The sequence below is a fragment of the Lithobates pipiens genome, unplaced genomic scaffold (assembly GCF_037356315.1).
Source record: "Lithobates pipiens isolate NorthernLeopardFrog02 unplaced genomic scaffold, aLitPip1_a1.2 Scaffold_25, whole genome shotgun sequence".
Lineage (NCBI taxonomy): Eukaryota > Metazoa > Chordata > Amphibia > Anura > Ranidae > Lithobates > Lithobates pipiens.
Window position 1 is genome coordinate 97,321,137 of NW_027507787.1, and position 19,429 is coordinate 97,340,565.

A 19,429-nucleotide genomic window follows, 5' to 3' on the forward strand; every position below is an offset into this window, starting at 1 on the left:
GGAATAAGCATGGCATGGCAATAAGCATGGAACATTCCTTTCTGCCCAAGTTAGAATATGGTTTACCTCTCTCTGCGCTACAAGACTCTTGGTGCCCCCTTGGTGATTGATATAGGCCACGGCTGTGGCATTGTCGGATTGGATCCAGACAGGACAATCCCGTAACCTGAAAGTCCAGGCCTTCAGAGCCAGATGCACTGACCGAATCTCTAGGACAATGATGGTGAACCTTGGCACCCCAGATGTTTTGAAACTACATTTCCCATGATTCTCAACTATACTGCATGAGCATCATGGGAAATGTAGTTCCAAAACATCTGGGGTGCCAAGGTTCGCCATCACTGCTCTAGGATATTGATGGGCAAGGCTCTTTCGGTTTTTGACCACTGTCCCTGGACAGTTTTCTTCTCTAGTACTGCTCCCCAGCCTGAAAAGCTGGTGTCTGTCGTTCCCACTTTTCAGATAATTGGTCTGAAGGATTTTCCTTTCAGCAGATTCTGGGTTACTAACCATCAACTGAGGCTTTGGGACACCCTTGGAGACAGCCGCATTGGCAAGTCCAAAGCTTGGATCGTTTTGTTCGAAGCAGACAGGATACTGTTTTGCAACAGTCTCGAATGGAATTGGGCATGGGGAAGCACTTCGAATGAAGCCATCTTTCCTAACAACCTCATGCAAAGGCGAATGGAGGCATCTCCTTTTGACCTGACCATCCGCACCAGCTCTCTTATGGAGTTGATTTTTGCCTGAGGCAAGAACACCTTTCTCTGAGATGATCAGACCCAAGTACTCCAGCTTTTTTAGCTGTTTTAAGGAAGACTTCTCTAGGTTGAGAATCCAACCCAGACTTTCCAGGTAACTGGTATAATGCATACACTATGCTCCAAAGGAGCCACCGATTGGTCTATTAGCAATAGATCAGCTAGGTCTGTCTCTTGTCCCAGCACCTGCACTGTGTGCTCCTCGTGGACTTACATCCTGCACCTGGCACTGCGCCCTTAAGCCACGCCCCTTCTGTAATTGCCACTTCCGCTCCTCTGTATAACAAGCCATAGTGCGCGCACGGCTTAGACATGCTCCTTGAGCAAGAGGGGAGGGAGGGGAGGCCGTAAGTTTAAAAAAACTTCTTGGGGAAAAAAAAAAAATCTTAAAACATAAAGCCACAGCCGCCCCCCTCTGAATACAAGCTACTGTTGTACCTTCCTTCCCCCAGGAGGAAAATGTTCTGGATGAGGATCCCCCCTGGCTTGCCGAGACCACATTCGTGCTGTTTAGCTGGGACTTCTGAGCTGACTGAGAAGCAACGTACTAAGGTAAGCATTTTATTCCCTGTAGTGGAGATTTTAGGCATGACAACATTTTACTTATGTAAAACAAAAAGCATAAGTGGACTTTTTACAGTTCCTAGGCTTCTTCCCTTACCTTTTCCTCCTTGCAGGATAGTGCTGTAAAAGACAGATCCAAACTTCATCCATCACGGTGGGCTGCGTTAGCAAACCTTCAAAAGGACCGGTTCCCTATTATAGGGGTTCCACTCCCTTGGACCTTTATAGCACCCTTCAGGAAAAACTTTAGGTAATGTAGCATGACCAAAAAAGTCCTGGCGGGAGACCCTGGGATGCTTGTTAGCTCAAATAAAGTAGAGAAGCCTTTTCTGGAGAAGACGCATGAAGAATGCGGGGACTCAAAATGGAAGTGTTCAGAAGTAGAAGATCTTCGGAAGGATTGTCATCTTAATGGCATGAATGTGGGCAATCCAAGATAAGGTGGGGATCCGCCAATATGTCATGAGTGATGTGATGGAATGTAACAGAGGATAGAAGTTGGCAGAAAAGAGAGAGTGGAGTAAGAGGGAGTCAGCTTAATACCCAAATATTCTAAAGCGGAGCCGGCCCAGTGATACGGGAAAGTGGATTGGGAGGTGCCTAACCAGGGAACCTTTTACTGTGTTCTTTAACTTATTGTCAACCTCCCCATGTACTTGTGCAGCTGGACAGAGGCCCCTCTGTGCAAAATCATGTAAAAGGTATGCAATTTTGCATTTCTGGGTCTGCGGCACGTACGCGGTGCCGTCGGCGACCAGTTCCCTCTGCAATTGGTCACAGCGCAAGCCAATCAGCGGGTCCAGCAGATGTCTGCCGGGACAGCAGTCTACCTATGTAAACAAGGCAGATTACCATTCTGTTAGTAGGGAAGACCGAGATACCCTGTTTCTGCTAAGCAGGAACACAGATCTCTGTCTTCCCACAGTTAAAGCATATCCCCCACAGTTACAAAGCACTCCCACTAAACACATTTAACCCCTTGACTGTCCCGGTTAAACCCTTCCCTGCCAGTGTCATTGGTACAGTGACTGTGCATATTTTTTAGCACTGATCACTGTATTGGTGTCAAAAGTGTCATTGTCCAATTTGCTGCAATGCCGCTATAAGTCGCTAGTCGCCGCAATTACTAGTAAAAAACAAATAAAAAATATCATCCCAGTTTGTAGATGCAATAACTTTTGCACAAACCAATCAATATACACCGATTGTCAAAAAAAACAGAAAAAAAAAAAAAAAAAAAAAAAAAAGAAGAAGATGTAGAATACATATTGAGCTAAACTTATTAAGAAACTAGATTTTTTTTTTAATTTTATTGGGAATGTTTTATAGCAGAAAGTAAAAAATATTTTTATTTTAAAAATTGTTGGTCTTAGCACAGAAAAGGCGATTAAATACCACCAAAAGAAAGCGCCACTTTTGGGGGGGGGGGGGGGGTGTAAAAGAAAGAAAGTTGTGTAAAGTTTTGCACGATCACGCAATTGTCAGTTAAAAAGTAACACAGTGCTGCATCACAAAAAAATAGCCTGGTCGTGAAGGGGGTAAACCTCCTGGAGCTGAAACGGTTAATAACATTCCCTCTCAGTCTAAATCTTTGAGAGCAGATTTCAGGCTCAGAAAATATGCTCAAAACCAATGTTATTTTAACATACCTGCTTGTTCGTTGGCAGCCAGCGTCTGCTCAAACTCAATCCTCAGCATCTCGTACTCCTTTCGCACCTGTGCAAGTGTGTCCTCCAGCTGTATCACCTCAGTGCGCACCTTTTTTTGAAGAGCCACCTCATCCCGCTAAGATAACGGAAGAAGGAGAGAACATCAATACAAGATGCCAATAGTCAAAGAGGAAAACAACCATAGAAATCTGCTTAGACCAGGGGTGTCAAACGCAATGTCATTACGGTCTGCATCAGCAGTACGGTTGATCGCAATGGGCTAAGAGATCAGGGAGTGAGATCAGGGGACTAGGAGACAAGGGAGTGCTGAGGCTGCACAGAAAGGTGCAGGATCTGTATTAATGCTGTCCTCCTCTATGCTTCTGACTGCATGGCTGTACGGAGTCTGGTGAAGGAGTTCTGTCCTCCTCCTCCTATCTGCTGCCAATTGATAAGACAAGTTGGGGGTAGGGGAGGAGGGGGGTGCCGCGGCTGCAGGAGAGGTGAGAAAACCACATGAAATGGATTGCAGGGCCTTGTGTTTGACACCTGTGGCTTAGAGGGTAAGGCCACAGGCACACTGTACATTCTAAAAAGGCAGTAGCATTGGATGTAGAAGCTGTAAAATGAGTTTTGCAGCATTTTGCAGTAGCCTTTTCTAGCATTTTTTTTCTTTTTTTTGCAAATCTTATTCCCACAAAAGCTTTTGGCTCAAAAACACTGATAAACGCATCATAACTCATAACCCACTACTTCTGGGTTGTTTTCCAGCCAAAAAATGCCCCATGCCAAGAAACGCACATAGAAAAAGTCTGTGTGCATGACACATAGGATCCTGGGGAGTTTACTGGCTGCAGAAAAAAAAAAAAAAAAAAGCCTGAAGCCCAAAAAAAAAGCAGCTGTAAAAATTGTCCAGTGTGCATGAGGCCTAAAGCCATAAAATGCACACTTGAAAATACAGCTCCTTCAATACATGCAGGCAAATGATGGAGGCTTACAAAATATATTCCTATTTTCCTTTGTTTTACTTTTTTGAATAGATCTCCTTAGGTTTCGGTTCACACTAGGGCAGCTTCAAAAGTCGCCCGACTCTGAAGCCGCCCCACGACTTCAGCACAGCTTGCAAACGACTTCTGTAATAAAAGTCAATGCAAGCCACTCAAAAGTCGCCCAAGTAGTACAGGAACCTTTTTCTAAGTCGAAGCGATTAGAACAATTCCAATGTACTGAATGGAAGTTTAACCTAGAGGTAAGACTATAATAAGGCTTACCTGTAGGTAAAAAAAATATATATCTCCCAAACCTGTATGGTTTAGGAGATATTCCCCTCGCAATGCACCACTGACTGAAGCGGTGCATGCGCACAGGGGCTTCTCGGCTGAAAGTCCAGCAGATGCCGGACCCTGCCGGGAAAGAAATAAAAGAGGATATCGTGGCTCCGGCCACTCATAGCGCCGGAGCAGCGATACCTGCAAGACATGCCGAGGGAACATGTTAGCTCCCTCTGCGTAGTTCGGGCGAGATGTCGGGGCCTCGTTCTAAGGCAAGTATTTCATAACGAGCTAGTATGCGGTGCATACTAGCTCATTATGACTTTTCCCTTGCAGGTCAGAAAAAAAAAAAAAAACACGTCAGCGGATTTTTCTCCCGCTTTAAACCTTTTTTCCCCCACAGATTTTGGCATGGCATGGACTCCTACAACATCGCTGGATCTAGATAGGGCTCAGGTAAGTATTAGGGGGGGCTAAGGGGAGCTGCTGCACACATTTACCTTAATGCATTAAGAAAAAGAACCTTCTGCCTTTACAACCACTTTAATTCTGTTGCTACCAAAATTGCGGTTGCTTAAATTATCACGGACTATCTAGGTTCCTGTGGAGAAACTAGTACAAAAGAACACTACAAATCCCAGCATTCAATGCACCAAACGAACATTACTCTCGCCCACCTCTGGCCACCTGTTAGCCGAGTGATTGCGATTGAGTTTTAATCTAAGTGTCATACAAAACGTACATACAATCCTTTGGACTCACAATATTGTAAAAACTTGTTCCCAGTTGGTTTGAATGGGCTTGGCTAAATAGAATTGGAGTAGTAGGGAGATCTTCCAATGGGAACAATTGTTCCAGTGACACTTGTTTAATCTTTTGATCCCTTTGGAGTGATTATCTTTCACTTTTTTATGGCGTCTCAAGACTAGAAGTGAAGAAAAATCTCCCCAAAAGGCAAAAAAGTTAAAGAAAACGTAAGGGTTTTAACCATTCAAAGCCATCAAAAAAACAAATTTGGACTTTGGATATACTTGGAGTGTAGTTCTACATACTACATTTGCAATTTTATTTGTTGCATTTTCTCCTATGAAAGCAGGAATTTTACTTTAAGGGCTCATTTAAAAGGGGTAGTGGTATACTCACTTCAATGAGCTCTAGCTGACGCTGGTGATTGCCGCGTGTCCCATGCAGTAAAGAACGAGCCTCATCCAACTGCGCTTTTAACTGCAGTGACTCATTGTACAGGACAGAGAATTGTGACTGCATGCAGCGGTATTCTGGAGACACCCGCACGTTGTCCTCTACTGATCTTGACAGTTGCTCCTGGACAGCAGGGGAAAAAATAAAAAATAGTACTTTACAAACGCTGCCGACAATCTTCCTGCCGGCAGCGTCCTAACAACCAATGATGATCAGCATGAAGCACAGCATCCTTGTGTGCCCCTCCCCTGTGCCTCTTTGTCAGCACTGGGGTCACATTAGCTGTGTGAGCAAGAGAAACATTGGAATACGTACCACACAGTACCAGTGTGCAAATGGGCATTGCTTTGGAAGAATAAATCGCCTCCAATATTGGGTGACCCACGTTGCATTATGTAAAATTATTCGTTTTGTTTTTTACATTTTAGAAAAGTGTTAATGAACATTCAAGAGAAACGTCATTTACTGAGGGTTCCAAACTACAGAAGCAAATAAGTCATTGGGTAAGGAAGAAGAACTAAAGAATTAACCTGCAAATCCTTGTTCTCTGAAGTCACTTCATGCAAGTCTTGCTTGAGCTTATCCAGTTCTTGAAGGCGATTCACAGCCAGCTCTTTATTCATGTCAACTTCATTGGTCATTTCTTCAAACTGCAAAAAAAAATTAAAAAATAAAAACATATCCTACTGACCAGGTCTTAGGTACCACAATTAAAAGAGCCCTGAGAGAGGCACAAAGTCTTCTGTTAATGGCAATCATATTGCTTGGACAACAGGCATGTGAGAAACTGCGGGCATGGACCTGAGGTGGCATGGCCAACCACAAGCCAAATTACACCCCGTCTGTACGCCTTGTCAGAACATTTGGGGATATGATAGATAGAGATAATATATATATATATATATATATATATATATATATATATATATATATATATATATATATATATATATATAATCTCTATGTCTTATAATGAGAGTCTGAATGTTGTCTGTACCACCTTCCCAGACCATAATTTAAAGGTTTGGACATTTATAGATAAGGGGAGTTGGTGCAGACTTACACAGATCACAAACCTAAATTGATATTTCTAGAATGAGCCACAGAAACCAGAGGGCTTATTCACAATTCCTATCATATTGTATTTTAAAATGATGTTTTCTTTTATAATAGGTTTATAGTATATATGTATTAGTTATTAATTTATAAACCTGTCCGCAGATGTACTATTATTATAAGGTTGCAAGTGTGGGTTCCTATAAAGAGTTTGTTCATGAAACTGTTATGTTTATCGTTAGAATAATGACTTTAGGTTTTAAGATTGAATTGGCATGAAAGTATTAGAAGCTGTACTTGTGAGGTTGTAATTCAAAGTATAACTTCACTTTAATGGCATTTAAACACCACAACTAATTGTGTGGGTACATTTTCTCATACCCATATATTTTAAGAAGCGCCAGGATGGCTGAAGATAGTGACACTTGATTGTCAACCATTACACAATTAATGGCGTTTTGCTAAGCCAAGGTCAGAAGGTCATGTCAATCAAATTTAAAGTAATTTCTGATCCAACACTGCCCCCTAGGAGGAGAAAATAGTAAGAATCTAAAATGGCCGCTCATGCATATTGTCATGGTGATGTGGAATCACCATATGACATCATGAAATTATAATAAATTACATACACACTCACTTTTAGGGTGAGATAAAAGTAGCTACAGAGGACAGAGAGGGGGGGGAATAAAATCTGGAAAGGAGAGTTGGGTGTGTAAGGAGATTGAGGAAAAGAAAGCTCCTTTTGGATTAACAGCAGAAATCTTCAACAAGAAGTTCAAAAGTTTTGGTAACGTATAGATCTTATATCCTACATGCCATAGATAGGTTTGAACATATACTGAAGGGGGCTACTTCATCATTTTCTTTTTAGTAAGTGTTAAATGAATCTGAGAGATTTTTAACTGCAGTATGAAATCTTACGGATGCAATTAGAGAACAAATATATATATATATATATATATATATATATATATATATATATATATATATATATATATATATATATATATATATATATATATAGATATATAGATATATATAGATATATATAGATATACATAAATTTCACAATATCATTGTGAATTTTAGCGAATGGCCTAAATTTTGGGGTATGTTTAAACCAGTAATGCATTAGAGAGAACTATAGGTTTTAAAAAACACAGTATTAGCTAAAGTACCCAGTACTGTACAACGGACAGCATCTAGTTTGTCCATTTCAAGAAGTTGAGCAGAAAATCTATTTGTTGGAGAAGTCTAAGTGTCAATTTCCACACTTGATTGTTTTTATAATCCGTTAGTCACTGAGAGTTTTATACTAAAGCTAAAAGGTTATAGTCTCAATTTATGTTTTAAGTACATCATTGGAATGTAGATTTATATCCTGCGTTATCACCAAGTAAATTTTTATATTTTGCACTGATTTTATTAAATAAATATATATTTTTGCACAATATTCGTTTATATCCTCAATTGGTCTTCAACTTAGCGTGGATAAAAGAATGAGACTCGTTTTGTTGAAATAAGTGGCAATCTCAATTTCTTCAGATGACTGTTTATTTCCATAAATAAAATATTGTTTTAATATTTCAGTATAAACATTCTGACAGCCTAACATCACAAACACCCATCTTTTGTCAACAAGGATTGAGCACTGGATGAAGCAAGCTTTGTAACAGCAAGGCAGTACTTCCGCCACTGTCCGAGGCTTAAATAACTAGTATACAGTGCCTTGCGAAAGTATTCGGCCCCCTTGAACTTTTCAACCTTTTGCCACATTTCAGGCTTCAAAACATAAAGATATAAAATTAAATTTTTTTGTGAAGAATCACCAACAAGTGGGACACAATTGTGAAGTGGAACGAAATCTATTGGATATTTTAAACTTTCTTAGCAAATAAAAAACTGAAAAGTGGTGTGTGCAAAATTATTCGGCCCCTTTACTTTCAGTGCAGCAAACTCACTCCAGAAGTTCAGCGAGGATCTCTGAATGATCCAATGTTGTCCTAAATGACTGATGGTGATAAATAGAATCCACCTGTGTGTAATCAAGTCTCTGTATAAATGCACCTGCTCTGTGATAGTCTCAGGGTTCTGTTGAAAGCGCAGAGAGCATCATGAAGACCAAGGAACACACCAGGCAGGTCCGTAATACTGTTGTGGAGAAGTTTAAAGCCGGATTTGGATACAAAAAGATTTCCCAAGCTTTAAACATCCCAAGGAGCACTGTGCAAGCGATAATTTTAAAAATGGAAGGAGTATCAGACCACTGCAAATCTACCAAGACCTGGCCGTCCCTCTAAACTTTCAGCTCAGACAAGGAGAAGACTGATCAGAGATGCAGCCAAGAGGCCCAGGATCACTCTGGATGAACTGCAGAGAACTACAGCTGAGGTGGGAGAGTCTGTCCATAGGACAACAATCAGTCGTACACTGCACAAATCTGGCCTTTATGGAAGAGTGGCAAGAAGAAAGCCATTTCTCAAAAGATATCCATAAAAAGTCTCGTCTAAAGTTTGCCACAAGCCACCTGGGAGACACACCAAACATGTGGAAGAAGGTGCTCTGGTCAGATGAAACCAAAATCCAACTTTTTGCCCACAATGCAAAACGATATGTTTGGCGTAAAAGCAACACAGCTCATCACCCTCAACACACCATCCCCACTGTCAAACATGGTGGTGGCAGCATCATGGTTTGGGCCTGCTTTTCTTCAGCAGGGACAGGGAAGATGGTTAAAATTGAGGGGAAGATGGACGCAGCCAAATACAGGACCATTCTGGATGAAAACCTGTTGGAGTCTGCAAAAGACCTGAAACTGGGACAGAGATTTATCTTCCAACAAGACAATGATCCCAAACATACAGCAAAATCTACAAAGGAATGGTTCACAAATAAACGTATCCAGGTGTTGGAATGGCCAAGTCAAAGTCCAGTCCTGAATCCAATCGAGAATCTGTGGAAAGAGCTGAAAACTGCTGTTCACAAACGCTCTCCATACAACCTCACTGAGCTCAAGCTGTTTTGCAAGGAAGAATGAGCAAGAATTTCAGTCTCTCGATGTGCAAAACTGATAGAGACATACCCCAAGCGACTTGCAGCTGTAATCGCAGCAAAAGGTGGCTCTACAAAGTATTAACGCAAGGGGGCCGAATAATTTTGCACGCCCCACTTTGCATTTTTTTTATTAGTTAAAAAAATTTCAAAAATCCAATAGATTTCGATCCACTTCACAATTGTGTCCCACTTGTTGGTGATTCTTTAGAAAAAATTAAAATTTTATATCTTTATGTTTGAAGCCTGAAATGTGGCAAAAGGTTGAAAAGTTCAAGGGGGCCGAATACTTTCGCAAGGCACTGTAATTGTCTCCACTGTGGACAAGTTATGCTAAGAGTAGTTCAACAACATCCCAGAAATCTAATTTTCTGCTTGTGCAATTGGTTCATTGCTTTTACCAGAAATCTGTTCTGAGCTAAAAGTCAAATTCCAGGCATCCCCTTATAAATATGCTTCAGTTTTGGCTTCTAAATAGATGCAAGATGGGGCTAATTTACCAAAGGCAAATATACTGTGCAGTTTAAAAGTGTAGTTTCACAAATTTTCCCTGCCAAAAAACAAACCTCTAGAAAGGGCTTCCAACTGCTTATCGATCAAGTTCTTGAAGATAGGTATGTCCTTGAATAGTAAGCACCTTGTTAAAAAGGGACACTGCGAAAACAGTGGAGACTGACAGCTTCTGCACAAAACGGACACAAGGCTAATACACATTTAGGGTGAGAAAACAGCTTGTCGGGAGGTTTCTAATCTTTAAAGCGGTTCTGCACCTTTAAAAAAAAAAATATTAAAAGCCAGCAGCTACAAATATTGCATCTGCTGACTTTTAATAAATTGACACTTACCTGTCCCAGGGTCCAGCGATGTCGGCGGCAGATGACGAGCGATCACTCTTCTCTCTGCTGCCCTTGCCACCATGCTCTGTCAGGGAATCGGGAAGTGAAGCGTTGCGGCTTCACTGCCCGGTTCCCGACTGCGCATGCTCGAGTCGCGCTGCACATCTCTGCTGGTCCCCGCTGTGTCCTGGGAACTGTGTGTTTCCCAGAACACAACGGATGGGGGGGGGGGGCGGGGCATCTGCGGCGGTCTGTCCCGGAAGTGGGTGCAGATACCTGGATTATCCAGGTAACTGCACCCCCCTCCCCCCTGAAAGGTGCCGATTGTGGCACCGGAGTGGGGGGGGGGGGTGAGGGATCACATGAGCGGAACTTCCACTTTAGGGTGGAGAACCGCTTTGAGTAAGGAGAGTTGGAAAAGCGAGTGCAAAGGGAAAATCCTTGTGGCTATAAGAGGTTTAAAATGACCCAAGACTGGAAACAGCAGCAGTAGAAGCAATAGGCCGATCCTGTCGTTTTAAAGTAGTACACACTTCATAAGAGCAAAAATGGTGTCCTTTAGTTTGGAAGTGATAGCAGTAGACTGCAACTCTTCAGTCTCTGCGGTACATTTCCGTGGGCAAGTCAGATATATGACCTGCTGAAGAGGGTGCAGGTGCATGGTAGTGGACTCTGGGATCAGTCAGTAAATAAATTAGTAATTTGGGTCACATAATCTTACACAAAACAGTGGTAAAAATCACAGCTGAAAAGGAGGGCCAAGCCACAAAACAGAGCCAAAAAAAAAAAAAAAAAAAAAAAAAACCTCCAAGGACAAAAAAAAATGACTGACTTATGCAGGAGAGGCGTGAATGACTGGTACAGGCTGGTGGTCAGGAGGCTCTTTCCTCTCACAAACCGATAAGCATGTGAGAGCAAACTGCTTCCTGATCACCAGCCAGTAAATGAGGTTAAGCTGCTAACTGCAACCTGTGTTTACACTATGATACTGTGATTGCTCACAATGATCACTTGGTCCAGAGCCACATTCATTGGCTCTGTACCTTTTGCCTGCGATTATCCGTGTCCAATCACAGCGCAGTTACAGGACTGTGAACACAGGAGAACAGTTTGTGGAAGATGTACACGTACAGTAGGTGGTCCTAAAACATGATAGAAATTAGGTTTCAAAAAGTTATGTCAAGTTGACAGACGCTGATAAATTTGGTCTGAGCTGCAATCACCACTGGTCAAAAAGCGGTTAAAGACTAAACCCTGTAGTTAATCTGAAGTGCTGAGCTCTACAGGCCCACAATCTAGAGAAAAAAGGGGGTCAGACTGACATGGTATCCTTTTTTCACTCTAGCTTTATGCTTTGCTTTACCTTCTTTGAATTGATGGTAATTGTTCCTCCATACAAGCTGCTGCCAGCACCATACACCTTGTAGCCTTTCGAATTCACCTAAAGGAAGACAAAAAAAAAAAAACTTTGAGGCACCTGATCATTGAAAATACTTACTAGACCTCATTTACCAAAGCTTCTGGACAAACTCATCTGTCCAAGTCATGCTGTACACACCACTTTTGACACAAACATTTTAAAAATAAAAAATTGAGTGGTTTGCATTTTTTTTTTTTTTGCCCCCAGCAAGACGACCGACTGCTGTAATTACAGAAGCTTCGATGAAATGAGGCCTGTCACCAACAACACAAGTCTGTATCTTACCCTCTCAAGGACCTCAGACAAGTGTCTGTTCAAGCGCTGCTCTCTTTTGCGGACCTTGTCTATGTCCCACTGTAGATCTTCAATGAGGCCATCCAGATGTGAGACACGGGATTCCGCATTCTCCAACCGGGACTGCAGTTGAGTGAACTGAACAAATGAAAAGGAAGCAGATATAGTTAAGTATGAGGCTGAAATGCTGTGTCATATAGCTGCATTCCGGCAGGAGGGTAACCTGAAGTTCTGCACAATCCATGCCCATGGCCAGAATCCTGTCTACCTTTGGAAGAACAGTTACCACCTAATAATAATATCCTCCCCAATTCCTGTCACTCCTGTTATCCTTCCTATATTACCCTGCTCATTCAACTATCAGCTCACGAGCAGCAGCAACAATTGCAAGTCTGATTTTGAACTTTCATGTCAGCAAACTGAAAACACACTCATTCTGGAAGTTACAACACCTGAACTGCTTTATTCTAGAACAATGCTCATCAGTTAAAGCAGCCATTTTCAACCAGGGTGAAAAATTGCATAATCTGAGTGCAAGCACCAAGAGCACAGGATTTGTGTTTTGGGAAGGAGGTGTTTTGTAGTCCACTCGTTTGCTGAAGCATATATTGACATCTGGATCAAGAAATACTTGTTGATCCAGATCTCAACTTGGATTTTGTAGAGGCATTTATTTGTGGGGTTATATAGTTTAAGTGTAAAGGACACACTGGATGGACTTTAACCACTACAGCCCCGGACCAATAAACACCTTAAGGACCAGAGGTCTTTTTCCAATTTTGCACTGTGCTGCTTTAACTGGTAATTGCGCGATCATGCAATATTGCACACAAACAAAATTTGCATCCTTTTCTTTCCACAAATAGAGCTTTCTTTTGATGGTATTTGATTGCCTCTGCGATTTTTTTTTTTTGCGATATAAATGGAAAAATAGCGAAAATTTTGAAAAAAAAAGATTTTCTTCTTTTTGTTATAAGAAAAATCGAATAAACTACATTTTAGTCATACATTGAGGGCAAAATTTATTCAGCCACATGTCTTTAGTAAAAAAAAATGTCAATAAGCGTATATTTTTTGGTTTGCGCAAAAGTTATAGCGTCTACAAACTAGAGTACATTTTCTGGAATTTACACAGCTTTTAAATTTATGACTGCCTATCTCATTTCTTGAGGTGCTAAAATGGCAGGGCAGTACAAACCCCCCCAAATGACCCCATTTTGGAAAGTAGACACCCCAAGGAAATTGCTGATGGGTATGTTGAGCCCATTGAATATTTATTTTTTTTGTCCTAAGGGATTGAATAATGACAAAAAAAAATAAAAATTTTTTACAAAAAGTTGTCACTAAATGATATATTGCTCACACATGCCATGGTTATATGTGGAATTGCACCCCAAAATATATTCCGCTACTTCTCCCGAGTATGGGGATACCACATGTGTGGGACTTTTTGGGAGTCTAGTCACGCACGGCACCCCGAAAACCAATCACCACCTTCAGGATTTCTAAGGGTGCAAATTTTTGATTTAACTCCTCACTACCTATCACAGTTTCGAAGGCCATAAAATGCCAAAATAGCACAAAACCCCCCAAAATGACCCCATTTTGGAAAGTAGACACCCCAAGCTATTTACTGAGAGGCATGTTGAGTCCATGGAATATTTTATATTTTGCCAAAAGTTGCGGGAATATTACAAACTTTTTTTTGCACAAAGTTGTCACTAAATGATATATTGCTCACACATGCTATGGGCATAAGTCAAATTACACCCCAAAATAAATTCTGCTGCTTCTCCCGAGTACGGGGATACCACATGTGGGGGACTTCTTGGGAGCCTAGCCACGTACGGGACCCCGAAAACCAAGCACTGCCTTCCGGATTTAAATATAAAATGCTACCAAAAAAACTGTTAGCGATCGCAGGGATCAGGCCTGACTCTGCGATCGCTGCAGTTATGTGTTTAGTGTTTTGTAAGTGACAGTGATCGATCGATACTGCACTTGGGTGGGCTGGGCAGAGGGGCAAAACACAGGTGCTAGCAGGTATCTGGGCTGATCCCGCTAACAATGCGTTTTTTTGGAACCCTGAACTGCTGGGGACGCTAGTATAGATCTGATCAGATCAGATATTGATCTGTTCAGATTCTATACCACTACGGGAGGTGTATGCTTTGCGCGTGGGTGTTAGCGGTACTGGCACCAACCTAGCGCTGCCTGGGGCGACGTAGACCCTGACCCTAAAACCTAATTGATATCACCCGCCGGGTGATCAGGGGGTTAAACCTTTATTGGGTAATAAATGGTGGGTGCCCTGATGCTATAAAAAGTAAACTAACCAGAGTCACCCGTAACACTTATACGGTGATCAGTGGTGAAAGGGTTAACTAGGGGCAATCAGGGGGTTCAAATTTTTATTAGGTAGTATATGGGGGTCCCTGGCGCTATATAAAAACCTGACGGGGAACCTAAATAACTAACTGGCTAACCAGCGTCACCAGTGACACTTATACTGTGATCGCTGGTGAAAGGGTTAACTAGGGGCAATCAGGGGGTTAAAACCATTATTGGGTAGTATATCGGGGTACCTAACGCTATAAAAACCTGGCGGTGAACCTAAATAACTAGCTACCTAGCGACAGTAGCGACACTGATGCAGCGATCAGAAAAATGATCGCTTAGTGACAGTGGCAAAAGGGGGTGAAAGGGTTAACTAAGGGCAATCAGGATGTTAAAACCATTATTGGGTAGTATATCGGGGTACCTAGCGATATAAAAACCTGGCGGTGAACCTAAAAAAATAACTAGCTACCTAGCGACACTGATGCAGCGATCAGAAAAATTATCGCTTAGTGACACTGGCAAAAGGGGGTGAAAGGGTTAACTCTAGGGGCAATCAGGGGGTTAAATCTTTATTGGGGGATGATAGGGGCTACCCTGGACCTAACACTAACTGCCCTGACAGTTTTTACTTTTACAACTGACACTGAATGCATTGATCAGTAAAGAAATGATCAATGCAATCAGTGACACTGTGACTGGGGGGGAGGGGGGGGGGGGGTTTGTGTACCTATGTGTACCTATGTGTCAGTGTAGTGTTTTGGTGCACTTACTTTTAGTCTTCTCCTCGTAGTCCGGTCAAAAAGACCGCCCCGAGGAGAATGACATCACTTCCTCCTTCCTGTGTAAACAATACACAGTGGGAGGAAGTTCGTCATTGGCCAGGAGCGATCGAGAGGGGGTGGCCAGAAACCAACGGCCATCCCCTCATCACGGATCGCTCCTGGAGGGAAGCGGACCGCCGTATCCAGCGGGAGGGGGTCCGATCGGACCCCCCACCCGCTGGAAGGCAGGCACGTACATGTACGTGCTTGTGCCTGCCTGTGCCATTGTAATGACGTACATTGGCAATACGGCGGTCCTTAAGTGGTTAATATCACTTCTATGGTTTTTCATTGGATACTTTTCATGTTAAATGAATCAATTATTTATCACATGCTTTATTTTGAAGAGCATGATTATTATTATACAGGATTTATATAGCGCCGACAGTTTACGCAGCGCTTTACAACATTAGGGTTATATATTTTTATTTTTTTATTTTTAGTAACATACGAAGGGCAGCACTTTGTTTTTCAAGCAGGGTTTCTTTGAGGATGCCTTGGCAAAATGCCTACAACTTGCCCAAAAATTGTATACAAGCCAGCTGGTAGTTCAAGCCTGCCTTTTAGTTACACAAAGTCACAGGTTTTCATTGTGCACCATTACAACCTGTCACTGGCATCCTAACAACCAATGACATAATCTGTTGATAAGGATGAGCGGTGCCTGCATAGCATCCTCGTTTTCCCCTCTCCATCAGCACTGGGGTCACAATTGCAGAGTGAGGAAAAGAAACATTGCAATACTAGTCAGTACCAGTGTACAAGTTACTTTTGAAGAAATCACGTTGGGTGTCCTACATGTGTGGATGTTGCTGTGTTCAGAAAAACGATTTGTTTAATTTTTTACATTTCAGAATGGAGTGCCTCGAGATATGTGTGCATAATTTTAATTTTAGAGGGTGCCCCGACTGAAAAAAAAAAAAAGGTTGAGAAACACTAAGTTAGAAATTTTGCCTGTTGGTGATATCAGGTATTACAGCAGACTCATACAAGCTCAGTATTGCCCTGTATGAAACACATGGGCTGGTATGGCCATGCAGGTAGCTTACTGGCAGAGTGGGCGGTCATACAGATGCCCAGGGCGTCATTCTGGGTATGCAGTTTGAGTAACCAATTGGGGATTGGCGCCAAATGGTTTCCACTCTCCCATTTTTTATCTCCCTATTTGAATATACTGTGTAACAAATTGGGCAATGGATAATCAATCAACGGTGCAGTGTTGAAGATACTGAATATGCTTGATGTTTGAGCGGCATCCATGGAAATTGGTCTTGTCCTTTAATGGAAGAGTTCCCCTTTAATATGTATGTCTCCCTCTCTCAACCTGCCTGTGTTGATATAGTAATAGTGGTTTATCTACCTTGTAATATGCAGAGCGCTGTCTTTTGCAATTGAATGTGTTCTCTTAATGGAGCGAGTTATATATATTTATTTTTGGTATAAGAGCACTGAGTGAGAGATTGTTAAATAGGTGATAACAGATAGTGGATCCTCTCTCCCCCCATTCCTTAAGCCCTTTATCTGTTAGTATTAGAATGGGGAGTTTTCGTTATGGCAGTAGCTACTTTGTGCATGCATGGGGAGCCGCTCTATATCTTTAAATACAGGTATTGGAATGAGGAGTTTCAAAGATGGCCGTGGTGGTTTGGATGGAGGGGGTATTTAAGCACCTCCCGACCAGCCGCTGCAGTTTTACTGTGGCAGAATGTCACGGCTGGGTGAAACGATGTTACCTTATGTCACTTCGCCTTTTGGCCACTAGTGGTGCGCGCGATGACCGCAAGGCTCCCACAATTGCTCGTGACAGAGCAAGAACAGGGATCTGTGTGTGGAAAAACACACATATTCCGGTTCTCTCAGGAGAGTAGAGACAGATTGTGTGTTCATACTATGTATGAATACCGATATGTCTCTCCTCAAACAGTCCCATCCCCCCTACAGTTAGAACACAGTTAACCCCTTGATCGCCCCCTAGTGTTAACCCCTTCCCTGCCAGTAACATTTATACAGTAATCAGTGCATTTTTTTATAGCACTGATCGCTGCATAAATTGTCAATGGTCCCAAAAATGTGTCAAAAATGTCCGATCAGCAATATCACAGTCCCCATAACAAAATTGCAGATCACCGCCATTACTAAAAAATATATATATGATAAAAATATCAAAAATCTATCCCCCATTTTGTAGACGCTATAGCTTTTGCGAAAACCAAATCAATATACGCTTGAGATTTTTTTTTTGCCAAAAATATGTAGAATATATATTGGCCTAAACAGGGTTTTTTTGATTTAAAAAAAATTATATATATATATGATATTTATTATAGCAAAAAGTAAAAGATAGTGGTTTTTTTCAAAATTGACGCTCTTCTTTTGTTTATAGTGCAAAATATAAAAGGCAATGTCAATTTTGTTTGGGTACAGAGTCGTACAACTGCGCAATTGTCAGTTAAAGTGATGAAGTGACACATTGCAAAAAATGGCCTGGTCATTGAGCAGCCAAATCTTCCGGGGCTGAAGTGGTTAAGGACCCTCAGGGCGGTGGTGATTTTGCTGCAGCCACTCGCCCTGTTGGATACTTGTATGATACAGTCATCTAAGCTTCAGGTAAGAGAATCCTCCATGGTAGTGATATACCAACTGACCCTAGATGTTTAGCTTATCAGATATTAATGCAATTATGTTGTTGGTTGTAGGGGACAATCCCTCCCTTAAGGCATTACCTGCCTGTTTGGATCTGCTTTGCCCTACCTGGACTGCACTGGTGTATGGGGAAAAGGGGAAATCCTTGTCTTACTATTGAGGGATTGTCTACATTGGGGTAAGATGGCTACAGTATAAGCCTATAAGGATTCACTATGCTCGATTAGTTGAAATGTATTCTCATAGCAGTTTTGTACGATTCTCTAGATTAAACAGATTTTTCTTCTATCAAGCTTTACATTAGTTTTGAAGTATTCATCTCCCTATTAGTGACAAGAATGTTTGTTGAACTAGCTTATTTCCATGGCCTTATGCTGGAATATGGTAGGTATAATGGATTAGATGGGCAACAATCATATGCCTAATTGGACTTAATTGTGTCCAATTATAATTGGTTTTATGTTCCTGCAGGTTCAAATAAGGGACTCTAGGAAACACTGATAATTTGCTGAGCTATCCGTTTGCAGATTTTGCTAGTCCTCTGGAGTCGCATTTACATTTGGGGTGAGACTCCTTTCATCAGATGATAGCTAGAGAGAAAATGCATAAATTATACATACATACACATATCTATATCTATAGAGAAGATTTCTATGTGTACTGTGAATTTATAATACTTTTTATGTTTACTGATATTAAAAATAAAGTCTTGTAGTATCTACTGAGGAAGCCATGATCTTGGCGAAACATGTAGAGAAGAAAAACTCTTGTACAACCACCGTATGAATTTATTCATGTTGGTTCTATTATTAAATTATAATGTTTTCTTCAATCTGATCAATATGAACCTCAAAACTCCCATTTTCTACTTCTTCATTTGAAATCTCTCTTTATGAAAACACAGTTTATGTAGAGTTGGGCTAAAAATAGTCCTGGGGCACTCCAACTGTACATATTTTGAAAATATACATAGGCAGGTCAGTAAAAAAAAACGTATTTCCAAATAATGGAGTAGATCCAAAGATTAAGGGTCCTTTCACACGGGGCGGATCAGTTCTGATCCGCCCCGTGGATATCCGTTTGCTCAGCGGGGATCACTCCGCCGATCCCCGCTGAGCAGGGAGATGACAGGTCCGTCTCTGCATACTGCGCAGGGACGGACCTGTCACAGCGCCGCTCTCCCCTATGGGAGATCGGATGACGACGGACCGCAGTGCCCGTCGTCACCCGATCCGATGACGGATGGAAAAAAAGCTTTTTCCTCCGTCACACTTTTTCGGATCGGAGCGGGTCGGATGTCAGCGGACATGTCACCGCTGACATCCAACGCTCCATAGAGCTCTATGGAGCACCCGTTCAGGTCCGCCTGAAAAACTGACAGGCGGGCCTGAACGTGACGTCAGTGTGAAAGGGGCCTTAAGAAGCTGAAGATATACAGTGCATCCGGAAAGTATTCACAGCACTTTTTTCCACATTTTGTTATGTTACAGCCTTATTCCCAAATGGATTGAATTCATTATTTT

At 41.8% G+C, this 19,429-nt stretch overlaps 1 protein-coding gene across 1 annotated transcript in view; it reads right to left on the bottom strand.

Moving 5' to 3' along the window:
- RNF20 (ring finger protein 20) overlaps nucleotides 1–19,429 on the bottom strand; it is an 88,082-nt gene that overhangs the window by 39,231 nt on the left and 29,422 nt on the right. Inside the window, exons 7-11 of the mRNA XM_077454747.1 lie at nucleotides 12,094–12,240; nucleotides 11,752–11,829; nucleotides 5,976–6,095; nucleotides 5,389–5,568; nucleotides 2,975–3,110 (exon numbers count right to left, since the gene is read on the bottom strand). Of these exons, the coding sequence (XP_077310873.1) occupies nucleotides 2,975–3,110; nucleotides 5,389–5,568; nucleotides 5,976–6,095; nucleotides 11,752–11,829; nucleotides 12,094–12,240 (661 nt within the window). The remainder of the gene's footprint in view (nucleotides 1–2,974; nucleotides 3,111–5,388; nucleotides 5,569–5,975; nucleotides 6,096–11,751; nucleotides 11,830–12,093; nucleotides 12,241–19,429) is intronic.